The sequence below is a fragment of the Engystomops pustulosus genome, chromosome 11 (genome assembly GCF_040894005.1).
Source record: "Engystomops pustulosus chromosome 11, aEngPut4.maternal, whole genome shotgun sequence".
NCBI lineage: Eukaryota > Metazoa > Chordata > Amphibia > Anura > Leptodactylidae > Engystomops > Engystomops pustulosus.
Genome location: NC_092421.1, coordinates 29,251,571 through 29,269,366, shown reverse-complemented (window position 1 = coordinate 29,269,366; position 17,796 = coordinate 29,251,571). Strand labels below are relative to the sequence as shown.

At 41.7% G+C, this 17,796-nt stretch overlaps 2 protein-coding genes across 5 annotated transcripts in view; one reads left to right on the top strand and one right to left on the bottom strand.

The window, feature by feature from the left end:
* LRRC20 (leucine rich repeat containing 20) overlaps positions 1 to 17,796 on the bottom strand; it is a 436,150-nt gene that overhangs the window by 116,093 nt on the left and 302,261 nt on the right. The gene's annotated exons all lie outside the window — the stretch shown is intronic.
* Positions 1 to 17,796, top strand: part of LOC140106228 (ropporin-1-like) — a 270,178-nt gene that overhangs the window by 218,396 nt on the left and 33,986 nt on the right. For 2 of the 3 annotated variants that reach the window (XM_072130513.1, XM_072130511.1), the window contains exons 2-3: positions 5,038 to 5,161; positions 14,332 to 14,449. In XM_072130513.1, the coding sequence (XP_071986614.1) occupies positions 5,038 to 5,161; positions 14,332 to 14,449 (242 nt within the window). Of the gene's footprint in view, positions 1 to 557; positions 663 to 5,037; positions 5,162 to 14,331; positions 14,450 to 17,796 lie in introns of those variants that run through there. The other variant, XM_072130512.1, reaches the window with a different exon arrangement.

Here is a 17,796-nt window from a genome sequence, read left to right as displayed (position 1 = left end):
TCAGAATAGAACTAGTGAGTGCATAAGAGAGATACCTTATATACTCGAGTATAAGCCTAGTTTTTCAGCACAAAATTTGTGCTCAAAAACCCTAACTCGGCTTATACTCGAGTCAACTAAAAAAATAAAGACAAAACTCACCTTTCTGACGTCACCCGTAGGTCCTCTTCTGTCTGAGAAAGTCTGAGACAGAAGAGGACCTATGGGGGACGTCGGAAAGATGAGTACAGTGTTATTTTTTTTCCTACTACAGAGGCTGGGCAGGCTGTATGCTACAGGGGCTGGCAGACTATATACTGGGAGGCTGTCACCAATGCATTTCCCACCCTCGGCTTATACTCGAGTCAATAGGTTTTCCAAGTTTTTTGTGTTGAAATTAGGGGTCTCGGCTTATACTCGGGTCGGCTTATACTCGAGTATATACGGTAATATAACTAAGAAAAGATAGAGAGCAGAATGCACTTAAAAATCTATAAAAATGTCTGAGGTAGACTTAACACGGCTATGGTATGATTTCTGACATATTCCACATAATCATTCCACATATTTCCATGGTCTGCAATTATGACATCTGCGTTGCCAGGATACATAGAATGTTGTAACTGACCAAGGGTGATGCTGATCTAGTAGCATATGGTGCTATACTTAACATCTACTCTAAGGTTAGTCAAATTAAAATAAACCCAAATTATTCCATCGAGGGTATCTATAGTATATATGTACAGATCTGATGGATGACAATTTATGTATCTAATAATTGAATGAGAACATGGCTAAAGCACAAAATCCATTTGTCCCTTTACCTCAAACAGTACACAGAATAGGAAATAAAATATAGTTGATGTAGGTCGTTCAGTAATATTTAGCAATATATAGACATATCATTGCACATGCAGTATAATAAATAAATTCATAATTAAATAAAATAGATTAAAAAATCACAAGCAAATCCCAAAAAAGTTGTCACAAACAATTGTCAAAAAGGTACTGGTGTAAATTTGCATTCGTCCACAAAAACACTCCACTACACTTTATACACTCCATAGTCAGATATGTGTCTCTTTTGAAATGATCTTTGCTGCTGACTTCAGTCAATATATATATCTATCCAATATGTTGTTTTGTAAGATCCTATTTGTATTAGGAAGGTAACAGTTGTATCAGTTGTATTTGATTTGTAAATATTTACTCACAAGCTACAAATATTTACTCAATAGCTATTGAGAAATGAGGGAGAACCTCCAAAAGCCATTTAGCTATAAGCTTCATATCTACCTATGTGAATGACACTGTAGAATATGGTCAGATCATCTATACAGAATAACATTAATTTAATATCACTTCATACTCACTAGAGCAGTGATGGCGAACCTTTTAGATACAGAGTGCCCAAACTACAACCAAAACCCACTTTTATGTTGCAAAGTGCCAACATGACAATTTGAGCAGTCACCTATTTATCTCTGTTGTGTCACAACTTTCAATCGTATTCGGGTCCTGAGGACACCAATACAATAGAAAGCAGTAGACATTTGGATTGTAGCTTCCCTCCAGGGTCCACTGAAGAGGAAGAATCAGGGGACCCAAAGCGGGAGCTCCAACGATAACAGTTAGCATGGCTTCTCCTGGGCTGTTGTTTTGGACAGCAGGAGGAAGCCTTGAGTCCTATCTGGTAAATTCTGTGCTGGGTGCCCACAGAAAGGGCTCTGAGTGCCACCTCTGGCACCCGTGCCATAGGTTCGCCACCACTGCACTAGAGGGAGTATTGGACGTAAGTTTAGGGAAGACCACAACATAGTGGCTATAAGTCAAATGGAAATCCGTACAACTGAATACAGTAAGCACTTACAAACAGGAAGAAGTCGACGCAAGCATAATCGCCTTTCCAAAACACAGAGATCTATGAATGAAGCCGAACAGTCAGCTGCTTGCAAGTAAATATTAACAAATCAAATACAACTGCTTACAAAACAACATATTCGACAAATATATATTGACTGAAGTCAGAGCAACGATAATTTCTAAAGAGACACATATCTGACTTTGGAGTGTACAAAGCGTTACCCCAATACTGTTTTAGCTGGAAGAATACAAATTTACACCAGAAACTTCTTGAGACTTGTTTTTGACAACTTTTTTGGGACTCCTTTGTGATTTTTTTTAGCCTTTTATTTCTTTATGACTTTTTAATTAAACTGCATGTGCAATTATATGTTTATATATCACTTAAGGTTATTAAATGATCTACATCAACTATATTTTATTACCGATTCTCAGGGCCGGATTAAGGTTGGTGGGGGCCCCTGGGTGCAAAATCTGGTGAAGCCCCAACCGAATGCAGCATACATACACGTCCTCCTGCTCGCAATCCCTGCAGTAATACATCTACATACAGCCGCCAACCCCCCAGTAATACATCTACATACAGCCGCCAACCCCCCAGTAATACATCTACATACGGCCGCCAACCCCCCAGTAATACATCTACATACGGCCGCCAACCCCCCAGTAATACATTTACATACGGCCGCCAAGCCCCCAGTAATACATTTACATACGTCCGCCAACCCCCCAGTAATACATTTACATACGGCCTCCAACCCCCCAGTAATACATTTACATACGGCCTCCAACCCCCCAGTAATACATTTACATACGGCCGCCAAGCCCCCAGTAATACATTTACATACGGCCGCCAAGCCCCCAGTAATACATCTACATACGGCCGCCAAGCCCCCAGTAATACATCTACATACGGCCGCCAACCCCCCAGTAATACATCTACATACGGCCGCCAACCCCCCAGTAATACATTTACATACGGCCGCCAAGCCCCCAGTAATACATCTACATACGGCCGCCAACCCCCCAGTAATAAATTTATACAGGCAGAGACCCCCAGCCCAATACAGCAGCCCCCTCACCCCCACCCCCACAGACAGAGACCCCCAGGCCAGGACAGATGCGCCCCCCCACACAGGCAGAGACCCTAAGCCCAGGCCGTATGCCTCCTTTCCCCTAATAGACTGACCCCACCCCCCCACAAGCAGCAACCCCCTCCCCCCCAGCCCATGACAGATGCCCCCCCAAATGCAGAGACCCTAGCCTAGGAAAGATTCCCCCCTCCTACGCACAGGCAGAGACCCCCAGCCCAGGAGAGATGTGTCCCCCCTCCCCACAGGCAGAGACCCAAAGTCCAGGACAGATATCCTCCCTTCCCTCCCCACAAGCAGGGACCCACAGCCCAGGACAGACTCCCCCTCACAGGAAGAAACCCACCAGCCCAGACAGCTGACCCCCCCCCCCCCCCACACACACACACACACACACACAAACACACACAAGCTCAAAAAAACCTTGGGAAGCATTGGAGACAGGCAGCAGAGCCTCCCTTCCTAGTATCACACGTGCAGATATGCCGGCAGTGTTACAGAAGCCGTCAGTTCCCGGGCTCACCGCAGGTCATGTGAGAATGAAATCCACATGACCCTGTAACGCTGACAGTCGAACCACATTGACAAAAAGTGAGTTGACTGTCTCTGGCTGGGAGCTGCACATCGCTCCAGCCAGAGACAGTCAGCTGTGACTGTCCGGGAATCATCTACCAGGAACTGGAAGGCATGTGTGCACCGACAGCACCACCGTTCTGCAGATAACTGTACGAAAGCTGACACAAGCTGACTGTCCTTTCATGGCTGTAGCGATGCACTGCAGCACAGCCGCTGCGCATCGCACCCAGTTCCAGAGCGACAGTCAGCTCAGTGCCCCGCCTTTAATCCGCCCCTACCTATCCTGTGTACTTTTTAAGGTAAAGGGACAACTGGACATGGTGCTTTAGACATATTCTCATTTGATTCATACATTTTTAGGTTTATGAGCAGATTTTCAGACCTCACTGTGTAAATATTGTTTACTGAGTGGCCCCACAATGGTGTTTACATTTTCAATAATGTATCTAATAAACTCTACCTAATATGTACAGCACCATTTTGTATCCTTAAAGTGATCATTATTTGTAGTTTAGCATTGTGTTATACACTCACCGGCCACTTTATTAGGTACACCATGTGATGATGATTCCAGCTTTATGACATGGTGCATTATCCTGCTGAAAGTAGCCATGAGATGTTGGGTACATTGTGGTCATAAAGGGATGGACATGGTCAGCAACAATACTCAGGTAGGCTGTGGCGTTGCAACGATGCTCAATTGATACCAAGGGGCCCAAAGAGTGCCAAGAAAATATTCCCCACACCATGACACCACCAGCCTGAACCGTTGATACAAGGCAGGATGGATCCATGCTTTCATGTTGTTGACGCCAAATTCTGACCCTACCATCCGAATGTCGCAGCAGAAATCGAGACTCATCAGACCAGGCAACGTTTTTCCAATCTTCTACTGTCCAATTTCGATGAGCTTGTGCAAATTGTAGCCTCAGTTTCCTGTTCTTAGCTGAAAGGAGTGGCACCCGGTGTGGTCTTCTGCTGCTGTAGCCCATCTGCCTCAAAGTTTGACGTACTGTGCGTTCAGAGATGCTCTTCTGCCTACCTTGGTTGTAACGGGTGGCGATTTGAGTCACTGTTGCCTTTCTATCAGCTCGAACCAGTCTGCCCATTCTCCTCTGACCTCTGGCATCAACAAGGCATTTCCGCCCACAGAACTGCCGCTCACTGGATGTTTTTTTCGGACCATTCTCTGTAAACCCTAGAGATGGTTGTGCGTGAAAATCCCAGCCCTTCTGGCACCAACAACCATGCCACGTTCAAAGGCACTAAAATCACCTTTCTTCCCCATACTAATGCTCGTTTTGAACTGCAGGAGATTGCCTTGACCATGTCTACATGCCTAAATGCACTAAGTTGCCGCCATGTGATTGGCTGATTAGAAATTAAGTGTTAACGAGCAGTTGGACAGGTGTACCTAATAAAGTGGCCGGTGAGTGTACATTGTGCTGTACAACATGAATGGCTACAATGGACCTATGGAGCCATACATTGTATCCTGTGGTGTAATTGTCTTTGCATATCTTTACAGAACCAACCATGCCAATAGCAGAAGACCAGATGACCATTCCATCCAAATTACCAGAAATTCTAAAGCAGTTCACAGAAGATGCCATTCATACACAGCCATCAGACCTGCTGAAGTGGTCCTACACGTATGTTATTATCTTGTTGGTATAGTACTTTACATTATCTGTACAGCAGGCTGACTTCATTACTTGACACAAATACAAATGCATGAAGTGTAGTATATCTGTGGCTGGATATACTTATGTAAACCCCTACAAAAATGACAAGTTCCATCACACAGCACATGTATCAATTTTTTTGCATGGCTTTCTCTTTTTGTTGACTTTTCATGGCACTTGTAATTTGTCTACTTTTTTTGGCACCTAAGGCAGTTTCCCTTCAAAGTTCGCCATTATCTAGTTTCCTGCATTGTTTCTTGCGTTATCACTTGAATAAGGGGGGCAACTAAGTTGCGCTATTGCACACGAGATATGCTAGATGGCCCTTGCTAGCAAAAAGTCAATAATGTTGAGACACACATTAGTTGCATGGAAAGAGGCCCGTTAGTTGTACACTCTCCCTTTCCTAATCTGTAGAAACATACCTCTCTGGTTTCACAGCCTGTTATATCGGTCATGGTAGGAGAAACAAGAGGTGGGTGAGCTATTTCATGAGACAGAACCGCCATGGCTAACAGAGCAGGAGTGGCAACAAAAACACTCAATGACAATCTGCTTGTCATTTACATACCACCAGCAACATAATTTTCTTAAAGGAAGGGTAGCAGATACGACGAGGGAGGTTACCAAAAAGTCCTTCATGACCATATTGGGCACCCCACAGATGACATGAACCATATCCACATTATATCTCCATACCAAGGGGACACAGTTAACAGTGGGCAGATGTTGGGCCTGCAAATTCCAAGAGATGGAGGTATATGAAGGGAACTTAAAGGGATGGGCCCAAATCCGCAAATGTGTGCTGAGTGAGAAATTGAGGGAACCGTTTTTATAGAATCTGTCGTCAGGCCTATTACAGGTTTAATCTCCCGAAGACGGCCTCTAAAAGTGACAGACTGGCTGAGTGCCCAAAATGCTCCATACCGAGTACAGACATGTGGCACGGCCTCTGGCAATGCAAACATTTGCAAACTTTCTGGAACTCGTTAAGGAATCATATTCAGACTCATTGGAAAACTAACTTACCCATAGACCCACTGTTACTTATATTTCATGATGTGGAAGGGGAAATGGACCAAGACGACAGATTCACCATACATTTGGACCTACATGCTCTTTAACTTGTAGCAAAAAAATGCATAATGAACCACTGAATCAAGCTGGCTATAACCACCATTCGCAAAGTATGAAGTACCCGATAAGGCTAGATAGACTAGAGGCTTTTGTGACACAAGGACAAACATGCAAAAGGATTTTTCCAAATGTGGTAAAACTTCATTGTAACTCGTATGACTGGAGCAGAGATTTTAGAGCTAGTGTCACTCTTCCGTGTGACAAAATGGTATAATACACAACAGAACTTAAAAGGTTCCCCAGGGGCTCTGCATCTGTGATTGAATCATAAAATGGACTTACGAGTCATCGGACTCCCCACAATTTAATCAAGTATTGGGTCCTGGTGTTTATGGGATAAACAAATGGATTGTATGCCCCCTGTGATCTACACAAAGTCTAAATTTGGGTTTCTTTGTCTGTAAAAGTGATTTAACATTATTTTTAAATATAATCAATAAAGTTAGAATATTTTATCTAGCTGTATATGACTGTGTGTATATAAATGTTTGGATATTTATTCATTCATTATCCTTCCTAACTGAATCATCCATAGACCCTAATTCACTAAGAGACTAAGGTCAGATTCAATATGGCATAATTTTACATTGATTCTGATGTGGACCTGCAGTTTGTGGTAGATGTACAATATTGTTTAAAAGCTTGGGGTCACTTAGAAATTTCCTAATTTTTGTACATTTTCTTTCAATGAAGCTAACATTAAATAAATTATAAATACACTGTATACCTTGTTAATGTGGTAAATGACTATTCTAGCTGCAAACATCTGTTTTTAATGCAATATCTACATATGTGTATAAAGGCCCATTTCCAACAACCAACACTCCAGTGGTTTAATGGTACATTGTGCTTGCTAACTGGAAAGCTATTTGTTTTTTTCTATGAAAGTCTCTAATGGCCAGAATAAAAGAACATTCATGTGAAACTCCACAGTCTATTCTTGTTCTTAGAAATAAAGGCCATTCCATGCAACAAATTATCAAGAAACTGAAGATTTCCTACAATGGTGTGTACTACTCTCAGAGGAGAGTGAAAACAGGCTCTAACCGGAGAAGAAAGAGTAGTGGGAGGCCCTGATGCACAACTAAGCAACAAGACAAGTACATTAGAATCTCTAGTGTGAGAAACCGACGCCTCACAGATCCTCAACTGGCAGCTTCATTAAATAGTACCCACCAAACACTAGTGTCAACCTCTACAGTAAAGATGGGACTCCAGGATTCTGGCCTTCAGGGCAGAGTGGGAAAGAAAAAGCCATATCTTAGACTGGCTAATAAAAGGAAAAGATGAATATTGGCAAAAGAACCCAGACATTGGACAGAGTACGATTGGAAAAAAGTGTTATGGACAGACAAATCTAAATTTGACATGTTTGGATCACACAAAAGAACATTTGAGAGACTCAGAACAAATGAAAAGATGCTGGAAGAATGCATGATGCCATCTGCCAAGCATGGTGGAGTTAATGTGATGGTCTGGGGTTGCTTTGGTGCTGGTAAAGTGGGAGATTTGTAGAAGGTCAAAGGGATTTTGAATAAGGGAGCCTATCACTCCATTTTACAATACCAAGCCATAACCTGTGGACAGCGCTTGATTGGAGCCAATTTCATCCTACAACAGGACGCTGACCCAAAGCACCTACAAAGTATGCATTAACTATTTAGGGAAGAAGCAGCAGCTGTTATTCTATCTGTAGTGGAGTGGTCAGCCCAGTCACCAGATCTCATCGAGTTGTTGTGAGAGCAGGTTGACCGTATGGTACACAAAAGTGCCCATCAAGCCAATCCAACTTGTGTGAGGGGCTACTGGAGGCATGGGGTGAAATTCCTCCAGATTACCTCAGCACATTAATAGCTAGTATGCCTAAAGTCTGCAATGCTGGAATTGCTGCAAAGAGAGCATTCTATGATGAAAGTTTGAAGGATAACATTATTATTTCAAATGAAAACAAAATATTTCAAACCTTGAAACTTAGGCTATATTTTCTATTCATTTTGTCATTTGAAAAATAAAAGTATGTGTTTCCATGGAAAACACTAAATTGTCTGGGTGACCCCAAACTTTTGAGTGGTAGTGTTTGAGTCATTTATCTGTCATGTAAAATCAAGCCACACTTGAATCCTTTGTACAAATCACATAATAAAATGGTTATAGTTCTTAGATACAAGGCATCTGTATGTTTTACCATTTTAATGAAAACTATATTCAGGCAAGAAGTTTCTGACATAAAGACGGAATGAAAAAAAAACGTAAAATATTAACATAACTACACTTACTTAAGGCTCCAGACTTTCATCTAACAATTCCATAAGTGGTCATATTGATTACATTACCCAGTATGGGGTTTATCAGACTGAAGACATTTTATTTAATGTATAAACAAAGAATTTAACCCCTTAGCGCTCTGCGCCGTAGCTGTACTGCGCTGAGTCCCGCGAATAGCGCTCAGCGCAGTACAGCTACTGCGCAGAGACGATGCCGGTTCAGCGCTGTATAGCAGCCGAACCGGCATCGTTAGCCGCGGGATTTCAACGGATCGCGGGTGTTTAACCCGTTAAATGCCCCGGTCAACGCGACCGCGGCATTTAACATGCCTTCTGGGGGTCTTTACCCCACGATCGGCCCCCCCGCACCGTTTTCGGGGGGGGGGGGGGCGATCGCTGTTTTGGCACCTCTGGGGTCCGATCGGGACCCCAGAGAAGCCTGGAGGGTTTACCTTTAAGATGGCGTCTGTGACGTCATCTTAAAGGCAAAGTGTCAGCCTATGCATCTGCATAGGCTGGCACTGATAATACCCTGCAATACATTAGTATTGCAGAGTATTATCAAGAACAAGCAATCAGATGATTGCTTGTTCATATCCCATGGTGGATCATGTAAAAAAAAAGTAAAAAAAATGTTTTTCAATAAAAAATTACTTTATAAATCACTAAAAATGCCCATAAGCCCCAAAACATATAAAGTCTAAATCATAACACAAACCCCACATATATAATATCACCACGTCTGTAACAATCCATAGAATAAAACGAAATAACTATTGAACCCATATGATGAACGCCGAAAAAAAAAAAAACGTTAAAAACCCGCCAAAAATTATGATTTTTACCTATTATATCCCACTAAAAATGCAATAAAAAGTGATCAACAAAACATATGTACTCCAGAATGATATTGTTTCAAAGAACAACATGTCCCGCAAAAAACAAGCCATCGACCAGCTCTGTAGCCAAAAACGTAACAATGTTATGCCACTTGGAAGACAGCGATGCAAAAATGATAGATTTTTCCCCACATTAGGGTTTTATTTGGTAAATTTAGTAAAACATAAGAAAAAATATTCATGTCTGGTATCCCCGTAATCGTATCGACCCATAGAATAAAGATAACAGGATTATTAGGCTATACGGTGTACACGAAAAAAAAAAAAAGTAAAAAATCCAGTACAGAATTGATGCTTTTCTACTCATGACCTCAAAAAAAGTTCGAAAATTTTCAACAATAGGTGATACCAACCCCAAAATGGCAACACTGGAAAAAGCATCTCGTCCCGCAAAAAAAATGCCGTAACATGACCCAAATAACGGAAAAGCGAAAATTTTATAGCCTTCAAAAGGGGGCAACCAGAAAACTAAAATCCTGGCAGCTGCAGGGTGCTCCTTCCCTTCTGCGCCTTGCTGTGCCCCCATAACACAAGTAACGGCCACATGTGGGGGGGTCGCTGCACTCAGGAGAAATTGTAGAACAAATTTTATGGTGAGTTTTCTCTTTTTATCTTTTGGAAATGTGTAAATTTTAGGGCTAAATGAACGTATAACCGACAAAATTTGACCATTCTAAATTTCACCGCCATTTTGATTCAATTACTATGAAGATCTCAAGGGGTTAACAATCTTTGTAAATGCTGTTTCTGATAGTTTGAGGGGTGCAGATTTGAAAATGGGTTGGTTATATAGGGGTTTTTGTTGCTAAATATGTAAAATTTGATTTCCAACAGTATTTATCCCCAAAATAGTCAATTCCGAAAATACGGAAAATTGCTATTCGATTTGTAGGCCGCGTGACGGCAAAGTAAATTATCCAAACATTTCAAAAATTATGAAAATGTAAAGTAGACAAATGGGAAATGTTATTCTGCAAGTTATTTAGGTGGTAAATCTATCTGCCTGAAAACGCGGTGATTTAGAATTTCGAAAATGGAAAATTTTTCTAAAAATTCATCATTTTTTTCTTTTTTTTGTAAATAAATGCAAAACTTATCAGCCAAAATTTACCACTAAAATGAAGTACAACATGTGGGGAAAAAACAATCTCAGAATCGCTTTGATAAGTAACAGCGTTCAAAAGTTATTACCACAGGAAGAGACACTGGTCAAATTTCAAAAAAAAGTTGCGAGCCTTAACCTGCAAACAGGCTGCGTCCTTAAGGGGTTAATGTGCATTGGTTATTTGGTTCTTCCACCAATTAGTCGTGAGGGTAGGCATTCATACATGTTTCTACAGGTGCATAGGTATTGTACTGTGCTTCTAGATTTGTGCCATAGGTTTCTAGTTTTCTTCTGGAACAAATATTGGAAAGAAAAAATGACTCCTAGCGCATTAAACCTGCAATTAACTTCAAGGCAGTGCGGTGGCCCAGCTCATCTGTAGGCTTCTTAAGCCTTCCAAAAACCAGTTATGTAATAAAGATAGGGGGAAGACAGTTCTTGAGGCACTATAATACATTCATTAGGTGAATAATTAATAAGGCACATAAGTCTTGCACATATATGTAGCCATTTTAAAGTATAGCAACCATAGGTAAATATTGAACAGTAGGGAATATATCAGGAAAGTTCAAGAGCTCCTAGCAATGCACAATTCATGCTCATACCCACATACGATGCTGCTTTATGACAAGAAATTCTTTGAAATCCTTTGCATACTTCAAAGAGCACAAGAATACATTTATACATAAGTGTGACGTTCTAAATAATAACAAACCCACAGTGCATAGCACTTCATCCTCTATAGCAGAATTTAAAGGAAAGTCCCCCCTTTGGAAAATTTTCTTTTTTGCTCCAACACAATGAAAATGAATACTGAAGCAACTTTGAAAGTTCTTCAAGAGATTAAAAAAACAATGCATAAACAGCACCACATCGGTCTCTGGGTTTTGTGAGTCTCTGCATCTCAATGCTGAGCTACAATATCGGTCACAAACAGTAACATTTCCTGATCCTACACGATTCCCTATATTCATTTTATGAAAACAAAACCCCACCCCAGGAGCCACAAATACCATAGTAAATTACAAAGTAACTCCACACACCATAAATGTCAGGTTATACATAGTACAGACTGCAGACCAAAATATAAATGATACTGGCCACAGACCTGGCAAAAAATTATAATACAGACTCCATAATAATAATTATAATAATAATAGACCCCCCACAGTAGATAACTAATAATTCTAGACAATAATTAAAAAAGGAAATCTACCACATGGATACAGTGCTTCTAAACTAAGCACACTTACCTGCTGCGGTCAGAAGTGGATTATAATATAGATGGTTGGGTTGGTAGATAAAGGTCCAAGCCTTCTAGGGGCCCATGGCCACCCAAACCACCTGCCCCATTGTATATGAAATACATCTGTTCCTACTCTCAATACACATATATACGTGAAGGTTCTCCAAAGGTCCGGAAACTGCAGATTGAAAGCAGACAGAAGGGACACATCCACTATTCATTGATTTTAGTACCATATGTAGGAAGACATATAGTAGGGGCTATAATATCCATACAGTTCATGGTCAATGGCAGTCTTAATTGGCTGTGGCTGTGGTGTACCTCCTGCAAAAGAATCCATTCTTCTTTCTACTTCAAAAAGCTTAGTTTTTTAGAAAACAGTATTTAAAATGTATGCAAATGAAAGAGGCTTGGCTTCATCATGGAAGCCCCTTCTGGCACTTTCTGCTGATTATTTGCATTGCCATTTGGCGTTTCTGCCCACCTCCTCCCTCTCTAGTGGGAGAGCCGGGGGTATGAGTTATTAGCAAAAAATGGAGCCGAAGGGGAATTCTTTGACTTCGCACGAGTCTTCGCAAGAGGATCATTTGTAGAATTTTGAAAGACGGGCACCATAATAGTATGGTGCGCGTCGGGTCCTGGTCCATGGAGAGGGCTCACGGGTTGAGCCCTCTCCATAGCCAGTAAGTCTTTGCTACATATTACCGGTTACACCCGCGAACGGTGCTAGCTTTGCCGGCGGCTTCAAAAAGATGGCGGCTCATGAGCCTGACGTCAACGGGGAGCGGCGATCGGTCACCATGGCAGCCTCGGATCTCCCGACGATACGAGCCTGTCTCATTTTAACCCATTTATTACAATGTGCGATTTGCACATTTTAATGAATGAGGTGGAAGTACTTTAGTATGGTAGTTTATGGTAGGATCGAACAGACTACCTAGGGTTAAAGTAGGGGGTCTGAAAAATAGTGAAAGTGAAAATAAAAAAAAAAAGTTATAAAAATGATAATAAAATAAACTAAAAATTAAAATCACCCCCCTTTCCGTAGAACTGATATAAACATAAAAATCATAAACACATTAGCTATCAACGCGTACCAAAATGCACACTCAAAATATAATACGTTTTTCACTGCGTTTAACCCCGTAAAGGAAAATAGCGCCAATATTTGAAAATGGCACATTTTTGCCATATTAAAAAATCAATAAAAAGTGATCAAAAGGTCGTAGAGTCCTAAAAATGCTAGCATTGAAAACATCATCAAAAGTCGCACAAAATGACATTACCCACAGCACCGTTCACCAAAGTATGAAAAAGTTATTAGCACCAGAATATGGCAAAATCAGGAGGTTTCAATTTTTGTAAATGTATGAAAATATTATAAAACCCACACAAATTTGGTATCTTCGTGAGTGTACCGATTTAAAGAATTAAGTAGAAATGTAATTTGGGGCACACAGTGAAAGCCGTAAAATCCAAGCCCACAAGAAAATAGCAAATGCGTTTTTTTCCCCATTTTGACTTCATTTGGGATTTTTTCCTGCTTCCCAGTACAAGGCATGGAATATTAAATACCATCACTATGAAGTGCAATTTGTTACGCAGAAAACAAGCCGTCACAGAGCTCTTTACGTATAAAAAAAGTTATAGATTTTTGAAGGTGGGGAGTGCAAAATAGAAATGAAAAAACAAAGAAGGGCCAGGTCGTTAAGTGATTAAAGGGGTATTCCGGGAATATGAACGTCTGATACAAAAACCCATAATGCTATAAATAAATAAATATAACAAAACTCAATGTCAGTCACAAAAAGGAGCTTAAATAGTTTGATTTCATAATTCATAAAATATTATGGGCTTTCTAAAGTAGGCACCAAGATAGCACCCAGTGGAAACTATAAGTCACATGATCCTTTAGTTCTCAGTAACTCCCCCTCTCTCTCTATAGCTCTGCTCCCAGTGATGATGTAACAGATTGTCCTGCTCTGTTACCCCAGTAATGATGTGTAACGGTCATCACTGCACATTACTCCACGAGATGATGTCTCACCACAACACTGGCCATACTGGATGCACAGCAATTGACCCACTACAGCCACATGGTGATCACATGACCTGTCCAGACAGGCACAGCACATGTGATGTGGACATGTGACCAGCGGCCATCTTCTGTCCTGTGTCTGCTCCGCACAGAGAAAATCAACAGACTGATTAAAGGGCAAGAAGCATTTTAATTCTTCATTACAATGTATGTTCACAGCATATTTCTACTAAATGGAGTAAAATTTGAAACAACAACTAATTACATATTAGCTTATATTATATGGACCAATTTGAACATGAATTATGCTGATTCCTGGAATACCCCTTTAGTAATGCAGGCAGCCGGGGAAAATGTTTTTTCATGTTTTTGTCAACATTGGAATCTATCATGTAATTCAGCACAATGTTACTTCTAATCTAGATTCAACTTTTACTCTTGAATGCAGGTACTTTGATGCATTAAATAATGGAACAAAATTACCAACACCAACATGTGAAAATGGAGGCAATATTTGTAAATGGGCAGCGCTGTCACCAGAAATGTTAAAGGAATTGCACAAAAAAGTAAGTATATTTTTTGTTAACTTTCTGCACTTAAAGAAAATTTGGTCTGTAGACGTACTGCACAGGATTATGGGGGGTGTCTTCATGGATTTCTTTATTGGGACATCATGTGCCTGGAGACATTTTTATTGTGCTGATGAAGAACGTAAAGCTTTTCTGTGCATCAACTTTAGAGATCTAGAATAACCTAGGTGTTCCAAAAAGTCCAGCTATAGTGCTGACTTCTGTAGGGTTATTATGCATGTTTGCTTATAATTCTTAAGACATGAGCCTAATAAGATATAGAGTCCTCTAACAACTGTATTATATGGTTACCTTAATATCTCATGGACTTGTCTGGTGTAGCATTTAACAGAAATATTAAATCATAGATTTGGGTATCTTCTTCTTGTGAGATTGGCACGTAGTCATTGCTATGACTTATGTGCTGCTGAGTTAAATGTTAAATTATAGATTAAATGTTTTTCATACTGGTTTGGTGGATAAGTCTTTTAAAGATTAATTGATATCACCTCTTAATACAAGAAAACCCTCATCAAGTTCTTGGAGTTTGGGGGATGGTCGGCGCAACGGCATGACGTAGCACGCAGCACGTGCACGTCGCGCTGCACCGCCGTCCTCCCAACTCCCCACGCTGACCTGACTCGAGCCGCGGGTCCCGGTCCTGGTCCGAGGAGGAGAACGGAGGATTCGGGCGCAGGTCCGGGCTCCCTATCCAGCGGCTTTAGCGGAGCCCCCGCTCACTGTGGAAGGAGGCCTGCCGTTTCAGGCGCATTTGTGGCGCAATTGTGGCGCAAGAGTGGCGCACGGGCGCTTAGGCGCTGAAAATTGGACTGTCCTGAGGTGAGCTGGCAACGTGATGAGGACGATCGGGGGATTAGACGATACGATGATGCCTGGTGCCGGAAACGCGCTGACCTGGAGGGGTGCATTCTGAGATCGCTGCCGAGGCGGCGGGGTTGGAGAGCTTTCCTGGATGACGACGCGACCGGAGATAAAGGCTGTAAGCAGTTCATCGTGTTTGGTCCCTGGGCGCCAAGTCGGTGACGAACCCGTGTGGATGCAATTGCCGAGGATGGGTGAGAGGTGCCTGTACCTGGCCTGACGCGCCAGCTGCGCGTAGCGGTTCGTCAAGATGGGTGAGATGTACCTGGCCTTAATTTTCCTTACCCATGTACTAATTCATCTGCATAAGGCGCTAACTCTGACTTATTGCTAATCGTGCTAACATCGGCTCGACATTTGCTTGCATACGTTACTAACTCTGATTTGATTTGTTACTAATTATATTAACATCTGCTTGTCATCTGCCTGCTACCTGTATATGATCTGACTGTTCGATTTTGGCTGTCTGCATCTATTGCGTGGACGTTTGAACTCTGTTGGGGCAATTTGGACTTTTGTGATCCGGTGTCCACGGGGACAGCATATCCTCAAGATTATAGGAGAGCTATAACGGAATATTTGTGATATATTATCTTTGGACATAAAACTGTCTTACTTCCTTTAGGGTGATCGGTTCCGGTTCTGTCTATGTCCCTGTTTTAGTATCAGCCCTTGCGGCTTACAGAATAGCTTGCGGTTCTTGTGTCAATCCTCGACCTGTCCTCCTATTGTCTAAGGGACTTGTTTACTGTAATAAGTTAACTTTGCTCACTGTCAATTGGGTAGTATATTTGGTCCGATTTATAGGCTCCTCAATTTAGGCATATGAATGTTTACCTAGCTTTGTAACATTGTGACTTAGGGTATATTCACTGTAGCAGGGATGCCTCCTAAAAATGCTGCAAGGAAGTCCTTGGGGACGTCTTCCCCCAAGGAGAAAGAGAAAGGAGGGGCTAAAGGAGAGAACTCCGCAAAGTTGGATAAATTATGGAAATCCCCCCCAGTTAAAACACGGACAGGATTATCGATTCAGAAAAACTTGGAAAATGAAACTGTAGATCCTAAACCGCAGGGATCGAGATCGGCCCATGTAGAGGGGGAGGATCGGGACGGGGGTGAGGCAAACATGGGAGGTGAAAATGAAATGTTAAAAGAGATCTTAGACTCCATAAAAACCTGTAATTCAGCAATACTGGGGCTGACAGACCAGGTTGGGGCCTTGAGAGGAGATGTCTCCATTATGAGAGAAGAGCTGAACAGGTTAAGAGATAACCAAAAAACGGTAGAAGATAAAATTACTAATATTGAGAAGGAGGTCTGCACCCTCAAAAAAGTCACCTCACGTTTGGAGGTAGAGAATAAGGCCCTGAAAGGGAAAATTGCGGATATGGAGGACCGCTCAAGAAGAGCGAATCTAAGATTAATAGGGGTCCCAGAAAAAGCTGAGGGGGATAACCCCGTAAGCTACATTAAAGAATGGTTTTTGAAGGAAATAGGGAAGGAGCATCTCTCCCCGCACTTTGACATTGAGCGAGCGCATAGAATCCCGGCAGGTCCCTATATTCCGGGGAATACTCCCCGTACCCTTATATGCAAAACATTACTCTCGAGAGATCGGGATATGATACTGAAACGAGCACGTGAGCTAAAAGATCTTACAATACAAGGGGCTAAAGTAGCAATATACCCGGACTTCTCTAAGGACACTCTCCAGAGGAGGAAGAGTTTTCTGGAGGTAAAAAAAAGGTTGAGAGACAAGGGTATTATCTATTCATTAATGTTCCCGGCCAAACTAAAAATTATTTTTCAAGGCCAGTCCCAGTTTTTCAGCACTCCAGATCAAGTTTCAGACTGGTTGGATCGAAAAGGTCTTTGAATATGAATAGTTAGGCCATTATACCTATTTCGGGTCAGCAATGGGGGGTAGGTGGGGAGGGGGGGCGGGAAAGTGGCTGAAGTAGGAAGAGTTGTACTATGGTAGAACAGGTGGTGGGATTGGGGGGGGGTGGGATGAGCCGATGCTGGGGATGCTGTTTGGTTAGAGTAGGTCGTTGTGTCTTTTTTTCGTGTCTTTTGTCTAGATACAATAGATGGGTACTAGGTTTATAGTATGGAATATAAGAGGGCTTAAAGATCGCCTGAAACGCTGCATTATTTTTGATTACATTGTGAAACAACTTCCTGCGATTGTTATCTTATTAGAGACACATCTTGATAGGGAATCTTTGGCTCTGGTAGAAAGGAGGTGGGCCAGTCAGGTGTACAACTCTGTTTTTTCATCATTCTCTAGAGGGGTCTCTATCTTGATTCACAGATCTGTTGCCTTTCAAGCCTTAGACGTAAGTTGCGACCCAGATGGAAGATATGTATTCCTGTCAGGTATACTAGATGGCAATAAATGCGTTCTTGCAGGAATCTATATACCTCCCCCCTTTAGATACGAGGTCCTGATAAAGCTATTG